Source organism: Naegleria lovaniensis (assembly GCF_003324165.1).
Source record: "Naegleria lovaniensis strain ATCC 30569 chromosome Unknown tig058, whole genome shotgun sequence".
NCBI classification, from domain to species: domain Eukaryota; phylum Heterolobosea; class Eutetramitea; order Acrasida; family Naegleriidae; genus Naegleria; species Naegleria lovaniensis.
In genome coordinates, this window is record NW_025407880.1 from 87,046 (window position 1) to 104,387 (window position 17,342).

Consider the following 17,342-nt stretch of genomic DNA (forward strand, 5'->3'; position numbering starts at 1 on the left):
TAACATCACAATACAATACATCTTCACCACCATAAAATGTCTGGAGTTTTTGACGGTATGTAATCTTTGAAGGCGTTCAAGCCTTTTGAAAACTTAAACATATAATTTTATACCTACCATCATCATAACAACATATCGTGAACAAAATACATTGAACAACAAAATACATTGGACACACCTGGAAATCTTGCTTGACTGTCTGGATATATTCACTCACTGCTAACTTTATTTTGTTTACATATTATCATGAACCTTCTTCTTAAAAACTTTAAACCCCTTCCTCAACAACAGGAGCTATCGGAATTGACTTGGGTACTACCTACAGTTGCGTTGGTGTCTATATGGGCGACAATGTTGAAATTATTCCAAACGATCAAGGTAACAGAACTACACCATCATATGTTGCTTTCACTGAAGAGGAACGTTTAATTGGTGATGCTGCCAAGAACCAAGTCGCAATGAATCCTCACAATACAGTCTTTGATGCCAAGCGTTTGATTGGTAGAAAATTCAGTGATCCTAGCGTTCAAGGAGATATGAAGCACTGGCCTTTCAAGGTGATTACTAAGGGAGACGATAAGCCTTACATTCAAGTCGAATATAAGAATGAAACACACACCTTTACACCAGAACAAATTTCATCAATGGTTCTTACCAAGATGAGAGATATTGCCGAACAATATTTGGGAAAGCAAGTGAAGAAGGCTGTCGTTACCGTTCCTGCCTACTTTAACGATTCTCAAAGACAAGCCACCAAGGATGCCGGTACTATTGCTGGTTTGGATGTTTTGCGTATTATCAACGAACCAACAGCTGCTGCTATTGCCTATGGTTTGAACAAGAAGGGTGAACGAAACGTTCTCATTTTCGATTTGGGTGGTGGTACTTTTGATGTTTCTATTTTGAATATTGAAGATGGTGTTTTCGAAGTCAAGGCTACTGCAGGTGACACTCACTTGGGTGGTGAAGACTTTGATAACAGAATGGTTGACTTCTGTTGCCAAGAATTTAAGAGAAAGCACAAGAAGGATTTGACTGAAAATCCAAGAGCTTTGAGAAGATTGAGAACTGCTTGTGAAAGAGCCAAGAGAAACTTGTCTTCTGCTGCTAACGCAACCATCTCTGTCGATTCTATTATGGATGGTATTGATTTGGATATTACCATGACTCGTGCCAAGTTTGAACAATTGAACATGGATATGTTCAGAAATTGTTTTGAACCAGTCAAGAAGGTTTTGCAAGATTCTGGTTTGGACAAGTCACAAATTGATGACGTTGTTTTGGTTGGTGGTTCCACTCGTATTCCAAAGGTTCAAGAAATGCTCAAGGAGTTCTTCAACGGAAAGGAATTGTGCAAGTCCATCAATCCTGATGAAGCTGTTGCTTATGGTGCTGCTGTTCAAGCTGGTGTCTTGACTGGTAAGGAGACTAGAGTCTTGTTGATTGACGTGACTCCTCTCTCATTGGGTATTGAAACTGCTGGTGGTGTCATGACCAAGTTGATTGAAAGAAACACTACTATTCCTTGCAAGAAGTCACAAACTTTCACAACCTATGCCGACAACCAAACTGCTGTCACCATTCAAGTTTATGAAGGTGAAAGAACCATGACCAAGGACAATCACTTGTTGGGTAAATTCAATTTGGAAGGTATTCCACCTGCACCAAGAGGTGTTCCAAAGATTGAAGTTACCTTTGAAATTGATGCCAACGGTATCATGAAGGTTTCTGCTAAGGATGAATCTTCTGGTAAGACTGAAAACATTACCATCACCAACGATAAGGGTAGATTGAGCAAGGAAGAAATTGAAGAAATGTTGAGACAAGCTGAACAAATGAAGTCTCAAGACGATGAATTGAGAAAGAAGGTTGAAGCTAAGAACCACTTGGAATCTTATGCTTATCAAATGAAATCGACTGTTGAGGATCCAAACCTTGCTGGAAAGATTTCTGATTCTGACAAGAACACTATCAAGAAGGCATGCGAGGAAGCTATTGCTTACATTGACAACAACCCATCTGCTTCTAAGGAGGACTTGGAGAATAAGCAAAAGGAATTGGAAGGCAAGTGTGCCCCAATAATAAGCAAGTTGTACCAAGGTGCTGGTGGTGCAGGTGCTGGAGAAGGTGGATTCCCAGGTGCAGGTGCCGGAGGTTTCCCAGGAGCTGGTGGTTTCCCAGGCGCAGGTGCTGGAGCAGGAGCTGGTGGTGAATCATCCACAGGAGGTGCTCAACCAAAATTCGAAGATGTTGATGTTGATTAAGGCAATATGTCTTTTAATTTATAAAATTCAAAAATTCTGAAAATGTATGGTGTTGTTTTGACTCTTAGCCTTGATCACAGTTCGCTCTGTAATTGTACAACGTCTTGCAACAAATTGAACGTTCAAACAGTCTCACACTTTATCTACTTCGAATCCACCCATGATTGCTACTCATGTTCAACGCAAACACCTTTGCGGCAAATGCAAGAATTTATTTTCATCACAACGCTTACACCAATACAAATACACAAACACAACATTCACAGCAGTGTTTAAAACATCATGCACCAATGAGAAATGTCAATCATTCAACAAAGACTTGATCTTTTGTCCAAAGTGCGATAAAACCTTTACAAAAGTTGGATCATATAAAGACCATATTTCCACACATGAAGACCGAAATCGCTCACAACATTTTAAATGTTGCACTCTCTCAACAACCAGTCCTGTACAATTACATGAGCACATAATAGAATGCCATTACGAATTCGATGGAAGTAATTGATGAACGAGCTATAAAAAAACCTAAAATCATTAATGTGGAAAAATCTTTAAGCAACTGTATAGACAACATGTTCTGCATTGATTTCAATCAAGATGTAGTAATGTGTGCTTCTGATGACCTTTGTTGGAAGGTGTTGGATAATGATGAGTCCTTGGAGAGTGAATGGCAAGTGATTATTGACGAAGTGGATTTTGAGCATGTGTTACAGAAACGAGCACAGGATATGTGTACAATTCATGAAACAACCTCAGAATCAAATCCATTCGTTACAAGAATGGAAAATAATTCATATCATCCTTTCAGTAATAAGACGGAATGGGACTGTTTTATGTTATTAAAATACCACAGGTTAACGAAACTTCAATACGAAAAAGTTACGGAAATGCTTAAAGACAACAATATTCCTTATCTCACATATGATCAAATTCAACATTGCGTAAAAGGACTTCAAACACAACAATTATCACATTCAACCGATCATGTGTTTTATTATAACCTTGAATCAACCATACGATATTTATTAGCAGATCCTATTATTGCCAACCAAATTCACTACGGAAGAAATATTACGGACAAAGAAAAAGGAGAGCAATATGCAACACCTGGTTTTAAGAAATTGATAGAAAAATCAGGATCAGACATTCTATCAGTTGTCTTTGTGTTATATTTTGACGAATATAGAAAATACCGAACTGGCTCTAAGAACTCAGGAGGGTTTTATCTTAGTTTACTGAATTACTCTAAATCGTTCTTAACAGGATCAAGGAAACCATCTCTCTTCTAGGAAAAGCTACTGGTCAAAAGGCGTTCTTTGACCTAATGCAATGCTTTAAAGACGACTTCAACTCAATTCAAGGAAAAACGTTTCAAATGTATCATGCAGGCATGGATCAAATTGTAGACGTGAAAATTGAATTAGGGCCGTGGGTATGGGATAGTGTACAACGTTGGATGAGTTTATTTTTAGAAGACAAAGAATGTTCTCGTTGTCATCATCCCAAATCAGAGTTTGCAAACATTCCTAAAAATGTATTAAATCCAAACGAACAAAATGACTACCCAAACAGAAACGTAGATGAGGCAATACAAATTTATGACAACATTGAAAATCTCAACTCAAACGAATGTAAGGGAATGCGTCCTACATGGGAACAGGTTTTGGAAATGAAAGATTCTCAAATGGATGATAAATCAAGAAATAACAAAATTAGAGAGCTAGGACAAAGAACTTCGTAAAGTGAACAATCCATTATTTTATCTGAAGGATCATGATGTTTTTGAAAAGTCAACAGTGGAATACATGCATGCTGAAATACAAGGTTTAGGACGAAGACATTTACGCTATATTCTTGACGAATTTAATTACACTGGTATAATTAGTGACCTTCAAGATTTAGTTTCTACTACTGTCAACGCTGCAGGTCAGCCATTGAAATTTAAGGTGAAGGACTTTGAAAATTGTTCTGCTGACGATTTTCTTGAATTTTTAGCCTTTAGTGTACATCCTATCTATCAGGTGCTGGTGAAAAATTCAAAACTGCAAGGCCGTTCTATGGTTTTAAGAAAAAAACATGTACTATGTTGGTCGTGCCATGTTTCATTTGTCAGTCATTTGTTACAAGATAATTTGACAACAGTGGGTATTGAAAAAGCCAGATCTAGTTATATCAAGTTTTGTAAATTCTTTTTAGAATTATTCAAATCCAAAAGTTGCAAGTTTCCGAATTTTCACTGGATAGCCCATATATTTGAAGATTGTTTGGAATGGGGCAGCCCTCGATTCTTTTGGGCCCTATTATTTGAGCTGAAACATAAGGAATTCAAACAATTCAATGATTCATCCAATCATAAGAATGTTGAATCTAGAGCCTGTGAATTTGAAAAATTGAGACGACAAATATTCATTAATTATCTATGGTATCGAACCAAATGCATTTCAGAAAAGTGGTTTCCTCCTTTGCAATCCGGTCAATATATTATTTTCAAAGATGAAACAAATTTTAAGATTGGCCAAGTTGATTCTATTTCTCCATTGGGCGTATCATTGCGTGCAGTGTTCAAAATCAACAACGTTCAGGAGGCAACAGGGCTCCGAACATTGGCAGTTGAACATATCTCCGAATCGGTTTCATTGGACTCTATTTATGGCAGAGCCAGCATCGTTAAATTTGATGAACATTTGGTGTTCAACCAACATTGTTTGATGATGGATTTTTATAAGTTTTAGTAAAGAAATCCTGAAGAATAAACCCTAAAGAGTTCTTCGGATCGGCCACAAAGTTTTCATTGAAATTACCAACAATCGTCCTCATGAAGAAGCCACATTTTTTTCACAGGCCAAAACAACAGGTCCCCCACGCAACCACAGGCGAAACGGCCGCCCACAGGTCAACAACAGACGCCACTCCTAGGACAGTTCGCTCTGTAATTGTACAACGTCTTGCAACAAATTGAACGTTCAAACAGTCTCACACTTTGTTTCAATCTTGAATTATCAGGCACAGGTTAGTACGTTCTTTTCAAAAAGTACTTGCGTTTGCGCTCGTAATAACCTCAAATCCTCGGTCTTCATTATTCTCATCCCTAGCAATAAATAGTGGATCCATTAACCTTCAATCAATAACCAATCAAAAAAACATCACAAAATCACAACATGGTCAATGAAATTACCTACTTTGATACTTATGGAAGAGCTGTAAGTCCTTTCTCATTTCTTTTACTTTTCAACTCCAAATCACACACTATGTATCATATACACAGGATTTCATTAAATTAATTGCAGAAATTGGTGAAATTCCCTACACACTCCGAAAACTCAACTTTTACAACGAGTGGCCTCTCGTGAAACCCTCTTCTCGTTACGGTTTTGTTCCATTCGTCAAAATCAACGAACATTGGACACTCGATCAAGCCATTGCCATTGCTCGTTATTTCGCCCAAGAAGGAAATGCACAATTGTATCCTCGTGATCGTTTTCGAGCCACACTGAGTGAAGAATATATTGCAGCCATGGAAGATGTATATGATGAATTTTCAAGAATTGAATTTGCAACAGCTGAAGAATTCAAAGAGGAAGAACGAGTAAAATTTAAGAATGGAATTTTGAAACGTGTTGCAACTGCGTTGAATTTGGAATTAGAAAAACACGATGGATATTTAATTCCATTATTACTAAATGAAAAGGAAATTCATGAAAAGAAGAATTTAGAGTTGGATGATGAACAACAATTGCATTCACAACAACAACAACAACGTCTGACATGGGCCGATGTGTACTTGTTTGAATTGGGAAATTTATTGAGATATTTCATGAAGGTGAATATTGAAGAATTTATTCCACAATTTACCAAATTGAGAGAACATGTTTGGAGTAATGAAAAGGCGCTTGCTTATTTGAAGAGTGAAAGAAATTTGAGAGGAGAGCTTTAATGTAAATTATTGTGCAATTAATTAAATCGAATTTAGCGATTGATAAAATTGTGAAACTTATTGAGCGCCTTTCAACGGTTGTTGTAATTATTTGTGAAAATGTTGTTGGACATGATGAAAATCATTTGAAGATAAGGACTGCTAAGGTCGTTCGTGAAAACATTTTTGGCCAACGCATTTGCGCAGTTGTCGGGCTCCAGTCACTTGTCAAGATCGCTTTTGGCCAACACCAAAAAAATTCAAAACAACAACATCCCTTGCTCGCTCTCTGAATCTCACTTTTTCCATCATGAACAAGTCATCATCATCATCATCGAACTCTTCCGCCAAACTCTCTCCCTATCTCTATTACATTCCCATTTCGTGCATTGTTTTAAATCAACAACAACCACAACAATCACACATTTTAAATCTTTCATTTCCAAAACCAATTTCGCCAATTTCTTCTTCATCTCCAAAACCAAATTCCTTCTCCAATGATTCTTCTCCCATTGTCATGATGAAACAACATTCTAAAAGTTTTGATCATGATTCCAACATGATGACACTTTTGGAATCCAAATGTGAAAAAAACAGTCCTTCTTGTTCGCCTGTAATTGCTTCACCTCTCATGAGTGGTTGTAGTAGTAGTAATAACAATGGAAGTAGTGCTGGACAGAAACAAGCACGAAGGGCCTCTTTGAAAATATTTACTAATTTAGGAATGACATCGAGTTCGATATCGAATACAAATAATCATCATCAAGGTGCTACTGGTGTTGCAGTGATGGGTGGAGAATCGACGTTGTTGAATGAATATTCAGTGGCAAGTGACACGAATTGGACGGATGGAAAATCTTCGAATGCATCTTCGACTGAGGATTCTACTTCGACGACGACAACAACTTCTACGAGTAATATTGCAATGAGAATATTTAAAGATGTGGCCAAACAAGATTCGAAGAGAAAAAACGGATCGAATTCTTCACCTACTGAAATGATGTGGAATTCTAAAAATGGAAGTAAAATGAAAGGTGGCATTGAAGAAATTAGAAATGCATTTTTTGACTTTTTAGGACAAGTCAAAATTTCAGTCACACGTGAATATGGTTTAGCCATGATCCAGAAAATGCACTTTTTAGATGTTTTCTATGATGTCAAGAAACAACGAGTTCGAACATTTGACACTTTGAAACAACTTTTCAAGTCATGTGAAAGTTTTTTAGAACTTGTAGTGAGACCATTAATGGATGAAGGAGAGACAGGCATGAATCATTTCAATAATGAACAATTTTCTGAAAAGGCAACTGTCGAATGTCCATTTCCTTTCTTGTTAAATTTCAAGACAAGTGTGGAAAAGGAATACAAGAATTTAATTCCTATTTTGAGTACACATGAATATTTGGTTCAGTGGTTGAGAGAAGTATGCGAATTGGCATTGGAAATGCGTCGTCGTGAAGAAGAAGAACATTTGAACAAGCTTCCAAAAGAAACGAATGAACCTCCCATTGAAGTGACAAGTGACAATCATTCAATACTCTCATCGGAATCTTTAGAATCCATTCCAGTCTTGAAAAATTCAACATTTATGGAACAAAAAGAAATTCCAAATTCACAACAGCAACAACACGAACTTCCAACACTCATTGGCCTTAAACGTCTATTATTCATGTTCGAAAAAGAATTGGAAGATAATTTTTCCTATTTCCAAAAACAACATCAAAAATATGTGAAAAAGTGGCTCGAATTGAGTGTGAAAGATTTTCCATCGTATATTATTGATATACTTCACAAAAAACGAAAACAATTTCTTCATTATCATTCGTTCAAAATGAGTGAAGAAGATTTAAATTTAAAAACCATTGTGGATTCGGATTTTGATTTTGTCGAATTTATGTGTGATCATACAGAGGATTGGAAAGTATTGATTGGAGAACATCCGAGAGTGGTGGTTTACAAATCGAAAGAAAATTATTCGTGCGTTCCAAATATGAAATTGCAAAAATCAATTATTCATTTAAATTATTCGATTGAAAAAGTTGCAAAAGCAGCTCTCAATAATGAAATTGAAGGACAAAAGCAAGGCATGTTTGAATGTATGGAATATCATCATTATACACCTCTCGATCGAAATGTTTCCTCTCGAAAATACTCTACTGTGATTCAGACTTGTATTATGAATTATGGAGCCATCTTTAAGAAGAGAGCTCTTGAAAATGTCATTTCGACCAAGGCACGATTTTTTGGTGATCAATTGATGGAAGTGACCTATCTCTACAAGACATGTTCCTATGTGAATCCGAAAAACGAACAAGCTGGATCTCCAGTGAAAGTAGTGGTGTTTGGAGGCAAACAATATATTCGAGAAGATGTGAATCGAACAAGGGTGGTCGATGTCCGGTTATTTAACATTGGGGGATTTATGAACCATGATTTGGTCGTTCATAAATTGGCCATTAAGAAAGTCACTGAGGATTTTGTTGATTATTATGTCTCGAAAATGAAAGATGCTGAAAAGAATGGACATGCGACACCAGATCCAAAAGAACAACATGTGTGGAGAACATTTTCTGAATATTGTCAAGCTCATTATGATGTTGATGTGAATCAGTGGTAATGGTGCAATTTTCGAAAAGTTACAGAACCTTCCTCGTATTTATTTAACACCACTATAGAATACATCATCATCCGTTCTATCTTCTTCTAGATAGTGGAGGTCTTGCTACGGCCTTTCTTTCAAAGGCAGTTCTGGCTGGTGCTGCAATTGTTACAGGAGGTTTTGGTGTAGGTTTTGGATCCATTCGAACTGCTTCACGTGGTGGGGTTGGTGGTCTTACAATTGGTGTTTCCTTTTTGACTGGAGTTGCAACGACAACAGGTTTTGGTGTAGGTTTTGGATCCACACGAACAGCTTCACGAGGTTTAGTTGGTGGTTTTGCAATGGTATTTGGCGAAGTTTCCTTGTTGACTGTTGGATTTGATGGTTTTACAATTGGTGTTTCTTTTTTAACCTGTATTGCAGCAGGCTTTGGTTTTACCAAGACTTGCTTGGCTTTGTCACTCTTTGTTGTGGTCTGAGTTGCCAACTTTTGATCCGCACGTTGTTGTTGTTGTTGTGAGGTAGCAACTGAAGGACTTGCTTGTTGAGAACGCTTGGCTTCCTTCGTTGTCTCAATCCACTCTCTCATCACGGACCTTGGATTATGACCTCCCTTTGACTTTGGATTGGATTTCACACTTCCATTGGAAGTAGCTTCACTAGACTTTGGAATGACTTCTGTACTTCTGTCCTGTTTCTTGAGCGCTGGACGTGTTGGAGAGACTTCTGTAGACTTGGATTGAACAGTCACAACTTTTGGTACTCTTGGTTCAATGATCTTTTTTGTTTCTGCTTTCTCGGTAGCGTCTCTAATTGAAGTTCTAGTTTCTTTTGATGCTGTACTGGTTGGTTTTGTTTGTGCTGTTCCTTTTGGTTTTGTTTGTTCTGTAATTGTGTTTGATTTTGGAGTGACGACTGGTTTTACAAGAGGTTGAGTACGCGCTTGCATTGTTACCACTGCTGGGTTCACTTGTTCAACCTTCACCTCCTTAATCTGTTCTGCTTGTTGAGCCCATTTCTTCTCCTTCTTGTCAGCAATTTGTTCTGCTTGTTTAATGACCTTGGCAATGGATGCACCAACTTTGGATCCAGTTTGAACCTGATCAGCAATGCAAGCTTTCAAAGCCAATGGATGATTCACACCTTTCAATCCAGCTGTACGACAGGCTTCAGTTGCTGCTTGAACTTGTGCCTGAGTTGGTTGTTTGGGTTGCACCGAACGTGTCACAATTCGTTGGACATGATCATGTAAAATTCCAGTGGCGGTAACGGATTGGTAGCTCCGATCGACACACAAACCAGAACTGAATGACAAATCAGTAGGAGCTTCAACAATCAAGGAAATGTGACCAAAAGATCCGTATCTCTTATATCCTGCATCTCTGTACCAAGTGGCAATCAAATGAGCGCCATTAGTGGAAGAAATCGTCATTGAGGCAGCACCCGTTCTCTTAGCAGTAGCTCCTGTATCAAAGGTTATTGTGTCTCCTACTTTAATTGAGATTTGTTGTCCATCCACATAGAACGAGTCGCTTTCAATGTCGTATTCAACAATGTTCTGATTATTGAGCTTGACTGCGAAAGCAGTATTGACACTGGCACTGTTCCATTTACCAGTTCTGGAGTGAACAATGAAATCACCATCTGTGGAGCCAGCCAAAACATAATCACCAATTCCATAGAAATCAAAATATTTCCCTTGGAATGTGGTGTAATGAGGATCACCAATGGCTTGACATTTCTTTAAGGCAGTTGGGGAAACTGATCTGGGTTTTACGGATGCCAAGACCACTTTTTCTGTTGGTTTGACGACAGGTTGTTGTGGTTTTGGTCGAGTTGCCTTCTTTTCTGTTTTGGTAGTTGAGAGTTTTTCTGGTTGTTTGGGCTCCTTTGGCTTGGATGGCTTTGCAGCTGCTAAGACAACCTTGTCTGTGGTTGTAACAACAGACTGTTTTGGTTTTGGATGAACTGGTCTCTTTTCGGTTTTTGAAGTTTGTTCTGATTGTTTTTTGTTTTCTTTTGGTTTAGTAGGTTTGGAAGGAGGGACTACTGGAGTTGAGGATTTGCTTGAAGTCTGTTTTGGTGGTTTACGAGGAGCAACCTTTTCAACGATAGGGGTCGAACGAATGGAAGTGTTCACTTTTTCTTTTTGACGAGGAACAGAAGTAGTCACGTTCTTTCGATCCGTCTCTTTCTTGACACTTGGTGTTGAACGATTTACTTTGTCACTTTGGCGACCAGATGAAGTATGAACCTTCTTGGCGTCTTTAACATTTTCTTTTGGCTTGACAATGACTGAAGTTCTTTTTTCAGAAGTGATTGAAGTTGGCCTAATGTTGACAGATCGTGTTACCTTACCAACTGGACGTTTAGTGATGAATTCTGTTCTGGAAGCGGTTTTTGTTGATTTTGAGGATGAAGTGTCTCGTTCCTTTTGAACTGGACGTTGAACTCCAACTGGGCGTTTAGCGATGAATTCTGTTCTGGATGCGGTTTTGGTTGATTTTGAGGATGAGGCGGCTCTCGAATTTCCCAATGACGAAACACGTTTCACAGATTCATTTGAGTACACGTTCTTGGCTTCTTTGACATTTTCTTTTGGCTTGACAATGACTGAAGTCCTTTTTTCAAAAGTGATTGAGGTTGGTCTATTGTTGACAGATCGTGCTACCTTGGTATTTCTATTGCTTATTCCCAATGTTGAAATCATACTTTGAGTGGGTCCTTGATCCTTTTTGGAAGAAGATTTGTTTTGTCTTGTCTGTGAAGACTTGGATCGCATCGTTTCCTTATCAACTCGACGTTTAGCGATGGATTCTGTTCTGGAAGTATTGGTGGTTGATTTTGAGGATGAAGTGTCTCGTGCCTTTTGAACTGGACGTTGAGCTCCGACTGGACGTTTAGCGATAGATTCTGTTCTGGAAGCGGTTTTGGTTGATTTTGAGAGTGGAGTGTCTCGTTCCTTTTGAACTGGACGTTTAGCGATGGATTCTGTTCTGGAAATAGTCCTGTTGGCTGGTTTTGAGGATGAAGTGGCTCTTTCCTTGATTTCTGGTTTTGAACTCAAATTTCTCAATGACGAAACACGTTTCACAGATTCGTTTGAGTGCTTTGTAGGATTGCTTGGTTGTCTCTCTTGTTTCGATGAGACACTATTTCTACCTCTCTCTTGCTTATCACTGCTTGGCTTTGTACGAGTTGGTGTGGTCACTTTCTCATTAGAGGGTAAATCTTGCTTCTTAGTTTCTTTAGGCTTGACATTTTGTGTTGTTGACTTTTTACTGGATGAAGAGTCCTTCTTTGGTTTTCTTTCTAATCTTGAATTCTGTTCTGACGAGCGTTGTTTTGGTAATTCTTTTTCGGGCACTCTCGAAGGACCACTAACAATCTCTGACGATTTTCCTACAGACCTTTGTTCTTGTGTTTTGAAGCTGTTTTTCTCCTTCTTGACATTTGAGCTTGCTGAATCATTGGATGTCATCACTTTATGTTGTTGATGAATAGATGTCAAATCATCGTTTCTTCTGACTTTTGAGCTCTCTGACGGCACCTTCACAGATGTCGCAGCAGATTTTTCACCGTGCTTAGATGACTTTCTTTCTGCTATGGATTGGGAATGGTTGTATTTCTTGCTTTCTTTTGATTTGACAGTTTCGATTGATTCAATGTTAACTTCCTTTACCGGTTGTTTCCTTCTTTCAGCTGTCGATGATGAAGTCAGTAAGGAGCGATCTTTTTCCTTCTTGATATCCAATGGAGAGCCAGATATCTTTGATTTGGCTTCACGAGATGGTCCATCACCCATTCTTTTGTCACTTCTTTTTGACACTTCCTCAGCGACGGTTTTACGATCTTTGTTTCTACGGTCGACTTTGGCTTTAACGGACGAGCTTTTAGGCTTTGATTCTATTCTCTTTGGAAATTGAGATTGTGGTACTGTTTTTGGATTTGAAACTCCACCATTCTTGTGATTATGCTTTTTGGTGGTTGTACTACTGGGTGAGATGACTACTAAAGACTTTGGTCGTTGGCTTGCTCGTTGTCTTTCCCAAATAGTTTTTTCAGGACGAGGAGAAGTTAAATTCTTTCTGGCAGCTTGATCCTTTGGTCCTGTTGTGGAGGATGTTTCATTTCTTCGGTTGTTATAAACGTCATCGCTTTGCGTGTTGTAATCAGTCGATGGGGATGACGATACTTGACGGTGACTTGAAGATGCAGTAGCTGCATGCTTAGAATGGCTATGAACTGTTGCAACCTTATTGATTGGTTTTGATGATTGAACATTCATAACTGTTGATATTACAGAAGAGGAATCTTCAACTACGTTAGATTCTTTTGCGTCAGTGAATGGTTGTTGTTCCTTTGTACGAGATTGAGAAGTTTTCCAACTTTTCTGCTTGCTATTTGTTCTCTTCCTTCTTGGTTTTCTGGATTGTTGTTTTGAAGAAGGCTTCAACGATTTACGATGGGTTGCTGTAAAAGTCTCATCCTGTTGCAGGTAGAGAGAGGTGGTTGAAAATGCTTCTAGAGAAGATGACGACGGACGTCTTGGTTTCTTAGGGGTAAGAGCCTTCTTACGTTGACGATCGGCATGCGGTACCTTAGATGATGATTTTGTGCATGCCTTTGTTTCAACGGAAGTTTTTGATAAGCCTACCTCCCTGACCTTGTTACGAACATGATGCTTTCGTCCGGCCTTTTGCATCACAATGTTTCGTTCGTGGAGGCTTCTTCTTCTCTTAAGGAGAGCCTCAATTTCAAATCGTAGAGTCGACGCAACACGTTTTAATTCTTTCAATACCATCTTTTGATTTTTAAGGTAGTAGGACGAACGGGAATCCTCATACATGTTCAGGCGAACTGCATGTATCATGTTTCGCACCTGACAGATACCCTTCTTCACCTTTTCAAGCTGCTTGGTCTTGTTTTTAATTAGAGCCGACACTCCACAGGGCTTACTGTTTCTTCTTGCAGCACTCTTGTAAAACTGACCCTCCGCTTGCAACATGCTTGCAGTAAGGAGAGCCGCCAACAAGAGACTACCGATAACAATCAAGAGTGTGCTTTTCATGAGGGTTGTGCGGCTGTATTTTTTTCGGATACTCTTTGCGCACAGTCCTTACCGGTTTAGTGTTTAGCACCACATGTCCTTAATAAGTCGTTCAGTTCGTGAACCTTTCTTTTTCTCGCATTTTTGAATGGTTGAGGGGTTTGATGCTATAAACCGTGGAAAATGAATATGGTATGAAAATGAATATGGTATTTGAATTCTTTCAAGGCAGTTCAATGCTACTTTATTGCAAGAATTATGCTACAGGTTCCACTGGTTGGGTTTCTCCTGCAGGTTTTGTTGTTTTTCTAGAAGCAGCTGATTTCCTGACGGTCTTTTTTGGTGCCCTCTTTCTTGGAGTGGACTTTGTTGTTCTTTTAGCAGCAGTCTTCTTTGCTCTTCTGGTGGCTCGTCCGCAAACACATTTACGTGCTCGTTTGCTTCTTTTTGTTGATCTCGCACGACGAGTACGCTTGCTGCCAGCATTTCTTTTACCCTTTCGTTGTACTTTCTTGGTTCCCTTTCTTTGAGCCTTCTTTACAGCGGATTTCTTCTTGGTGGTTCTCTTTGTTGGTGTTCTCTTGGTGATTCTCTTAGCTGGTACTTTCTTTGCTGTCGTGGTTACCTTTCTTGCTGATACCTTCTTTGTGGTAGTTCTCTTGATAGGTGTTTTACGGGCAGAAGTCTTTCTTTGAGCCTTAACCTTAGTTGCCGATTGGGAGGCTGCTCCACGAACTCTACGAACGGATGAAGTGGCATGTCTTTGTGCTCTTCTTGGTTTCTCAGTTTGGACTGTGGTTGGTGTGGTTGGTGCGGTTGGTGCAGTAGTGTCTGCCGCTTGAGCGACCACAAGGCAAGCGCTTGCAACAAGAGCCAACAACACGGCAACAATCAAATACTTGGTGTTCATGTTGTGATTTTTTTTTAAATGATCTCGTTACCACAGCGACTACGGTTGGCTACTCGAGTGGGTCCAACATTCCTTATTGGCACTGAGGAGGTTGAATCTTCAATTTTCAAAGTGTGCCCAATATGGGAAGGTCAAAAGGAATTACTAAAACTGAGTCTTGTGCGTCGAAGCACCAACACAAGCCTTACTCCACAACATTACTGCATGGAATGGTTATTCCTTTTTGTATTCGTCACTGAAACGTCGATCGAGCATGTAAGTACACATGCCTTATAACCCAATAACAGGCCAATCACAATTCATCTGGGTCAATTTCACTCTCTTGAATGAAAAAAGCCACATTATCTTTCAATAATTGCATGACACTTTTTGCAGCTTTCACAGTAGAAGCATCCAAAGGCTGCTGATCCTCAAGAGCTTGCTGTGCTTCATCACAAGCCTTTTGTGCCATTTGAATGGCCATCAATGGTTTTCGACACATCTCATACATGAATACACAATAATTCAACACGAGACCAAGACGAGAAAGTGAGAATGGTGAGAGACCTTTCTGAGCCATTGTCAATGCTGTACTGTAAGAGTCCAGTCCTTTTTGTTTCACATCAATGCCATCCAATGTTATTGATTTCACTTCCAATAAATATCGACAATAATCTCCCAACATTTTGTAATAAAACACTTGATTCTCTATTTGGGAACTATTCGGAATTAAATAATTTTCTAAAATATGAAATACTTGTTGACAGACGTGTTCCAATTCATTTTCAATTTTGTGAAAGTAATTGCAAACGAGAGCATGTTCTCGTGCTTGCTGAGAGGTTGAATATAATTTGTGTGCCAACGATCTCAAAGACGATCTTCGATCGGCAATTTGTCTTGAAAAAGAAACGGAAAGTAAATGATTCTCGTCGGAAGTAAATTCTTGAATAGTGCTGTATCGAATGGCCATCATACACATGCAATAATTCATTTCTGTGTGTGGATTGGAATGTTGTGTGTTTCGGGAAGCTCAATCGATAATATGTGTTGTGAAAAGAACTTACCTTGATAATGCTCAGCTTGTTCACAAAGTTTGGCCATCTCAAAATAATCCTCTCGTGTTTGAAAATCCAATCGTGAGAGAAGAGAAGGTACAGAAATGTATGGATCGTTGTGGAGTGGTTGTTGTTGCAACATTTTTTTTTCTGAAACAAGTTCAATAAATTAAATATTACAAAACTTTCTTCACCGTGTTGTTGAAAGAAAGATAAATTCCTCAATACAGGAAAGGTCTCATGTATAATTCATACAATGTTTGATTGGTAATCCATTCCTTATGGGTCACATTTGGGACTCTCTGAATAAATAATCGTTTTTCACGATCCAATGTTTTCAGTCCAAACACATCATTTATGTAAAATGATTGAAGTTTCATCGATTCTGTCACTAGAGCATTGCTTGATGAGTCATATTTGTAATAATCAAAGAATGCAGAAAAGTATGGTTTGATAATTTCGTCTTGTGGTGATCCATTTAGTATCATCTTGTCAATTCGAAGCATATTTTCTCGAAAGTGATATTTAGAAGCATAGTCCACTGTTGTAGAATCATTGTTCATGATGGCTAGAAATTGAGAATGTTGTCGATAGGAATCCATGTGATAGGGCTATATTTTTTAATTCAACCATTTTGTCAAGGTGTGATAATTGTTTCAAGAAATTGAAAAGTCAGGAACACGTTGTAGAAAATCATACCACTTACATCTTTCCAATAGTTTGCTACGGATACTAATTTCTGAAATGCATCTGTATAGAACACGGCATAAATTTCATCTGCAGTCATATTCCACAAAAATGGAAATTTATCTTTTAACACAATTTCCCATGACTTGTCTCCAGGAATTCCAAACTCTCCATTTTGTACTGCATATATGCAAGCCCGTCATCAACCAGTCGTCATGAAAATAATATTTCATTGATTACGATTAATATGAATTCAATGAAATATCATCATTCCACAAAAATATAAATATGGTTGAACGAACCCAATTTTGATTCCAATTCACACACTTACCTCCACTCAATGAGACAAACACTCTCACCGTATGTTTGGGATACATTTGCAAATATGATCGACATAACAACCCACCTTGTGAATGACAAATCAAGTGATGATCCCGAAATCCATATTGAGCTTTTGCTTGTTCGACTAATTGTGCAAATAATTCCAATTGTTCGGCCATGGGGTGAAATAGAGAACCCAATCGATCTTCACACGGTAATGATAATACAATGGTGCCAGGATTCGATTCGAGAATAAAGTCACGGAGATAGGTCATTGAGTTGTTGTCCACAGTTACTCCGTGCATGAGAAGGACTGGGAGTAGAGGTTTAGAGGATGGTTCTGGAATGACAGTTGGCGGGCGTTGTTGTTGGGAAGGAATGAATATGGATAGAGCTTGAGAGGATGATAGCATGATGGCGATCATCATCATGGTTATTAACACGAGGGCGCTCTCCTGTTGCGACATTTTTTTGAAAATGGTTGAAAAAATCAATGATTTAATGTTTTGAGAATCTATTAACATTGTCCAGATTGATGTGACGAACGAAAGGGAATTGTGAACA

General features: G+C 38.6%; 10 protein-coding genes across 10 annotated transcripts; 6 read left to right on the plus strand and 4 right to left on the minus strand.

Moving 5' to 3' along the window:
- Positions 1–36: 36 nt before the first annotated feature.
- C9374_012349 (uncharacterized protein) lies at positions 37–2,264 on the plus strand (the record flags this gene model as incomplete). The annotated part of the gene is made up of 2 exons (XM_044688106.1): positions 37–55; positions 292–2,264. The coding sequence occupies 2 exons, from the start codon at positions 37–39 to the stop codon at positions 2,262–2,264; spliced, it is 1,992 nt and encodes a 663-aa protein (XP_044542420.1).
- A 572-nt stretch (positions 2,265–2,836) lies between these two features.
- On the plus strand, positions 2,837–3,553 carry C9374_012350 (uncharacterized protein; the record flags this gene model as incomplete). The annotated part of the gene is made up of 1 exon (XM_044688107.1): positions 2,837–3,553. One exon carries the CDS (start codon positions 2,837–2,839, stop codon positions 3,551–3,553), a length of 717 nt encoding a protein of 238 aa, XP_044542421.1.
- Positions 3,554–3,639: 86 nt separating this feature from the next.
- Positions 3,640–4,005, plus strand: C9374_012351 (uncharacterized protein; the record flags this gene model as incomplete). Its single annotated transcript, XM_044688108.1, has 1 exon — positions 3,640–4,005. One exon carries the CDS (start codon positions 3,640–3,642, stop codon positions 4,003–4,005), a length of 366 nt encoding a protein of 121 aa, XP_044542422.1.
- A 64-nt stretch (positions 4,006–4,069) lies between these two features.
- On the plus strand, positions 4,070–4,996 carry C9374_012352 (uncharacterized protein; the record flags this gene model as incomplete). The annotated part of the gene is made up of 1 exon (XM_044688109.1): positions 4,070–4,996. One exon carries the CDS (start codon positions 4,070–4,072, stop codon positions 4,994–4,996), a length of 927 nt encoding a protein of 308 aa, XP_044542423.1.
- A 426-nt stretch (positions 4,997–5,422) lies between these two features.
- C9374_012353 (uncharacterized protein) lies at positions 5,423–6,198 on the plus strand (the record flags this gene model as incomplete). The annotated part of the gene is made up of 2 exons (XM_044688110.1): positions 5,423–5,464; positions 5,530–6,198. 2 exons carry the CDS (start codon positions 5,423–5,425, stop codon positions 6,196–6,198), a joined length of 711 nt encoding a protein of 236 aa, XP_044542424.1.
- Positions 6,199–6,487: 289 nt separating this feature from the next.
- C9374_012354 (uncharacterized protein) lies at positions 6,488–8,794 on the plus strand (the record flags this gene model as incomplete). Its single annotated transcript, XM_044688111.1, has 1 exon — positions 6,488–8,794. The coding sequence occupies one exon, from the start codon at positions 6,488–6,490 to the stop codon at positions 8,792–8,794; it is 2,307 nt and encodes a 768-aa protein (XP_044542425.1).
- A 76-nt stretch (positions 8,795–8,870) lies between these two features.
- Positions 8,871–13,847, minus strand: C9374_012355 (uncharacterized protein; the record flags this gene model as incomplete). The annotated part of the gene is made up of 1 exon (XM_044688112.1): positions 8,871–13,847. The coding sequence occupies one exon, from the start codon at positions 13,845–13,847 to the stop codon at positions 8,871–8,873; it is 4,977 nt and encodes a 1,658-aa protein (XP_044542426.1).
- Positions 13,848–14,082: 235 nt separating this feature from the next.
- On the minus strand, positions 14,083–14,736 carry C9374_012356 (uncharacterized protein; the record flags this gene model as incomplete). Its single annotated transcript, XM_044688113.1, has 1 exon — positions 14,083–14,736. One exon carries the CDS (start codon positions 14,734–14,736, stop codon positions 14,083–14,085), a length of 654 nt encoding a protein of 217 aa, XP_044542427.1.
- Positions 14,737–15,028: 292 nt separating this feature from the next.
- Positions 15,029–15,912, minus strand: C9374_012357 (uncharacterized protein; the record flags this gene model as incomplete). Its single annotated transcript, XM_044688114.1, has 2 exons — positions 15,029–15,708; positions 15,780–15,912. 2 exons carry the CDS (start codon positions 15,910–15,912, stop codon positions 15,029–15,031), a joined length of 813 nt encoding a protein of 270 aa, XP_044542428.1.
- A 79-nt stretch (positions 15,913–15,991) lies between these two features.
- C9374_012358 (uncharacterized protein) lies at positions 15,992–17,245 on the minus strand (the record flags this gene model as incomplete). Its single annotated transcript, XM_044688116.1, has 3 exons — positions 15,992–16,381; positions 16,477–16,637; positions 16,789–17,245. The coding sequence occupies 3 exons, from the start codon at positions 17,243–17,245 to the stop codon at positions 15,992–15,994; spliced, it is 1,008 nt and encodes a 335-aa protein (XP_044542429.1).
- Between the last annotated feature and the right edge of the window lie 97 nt (positions 17,246–17,342).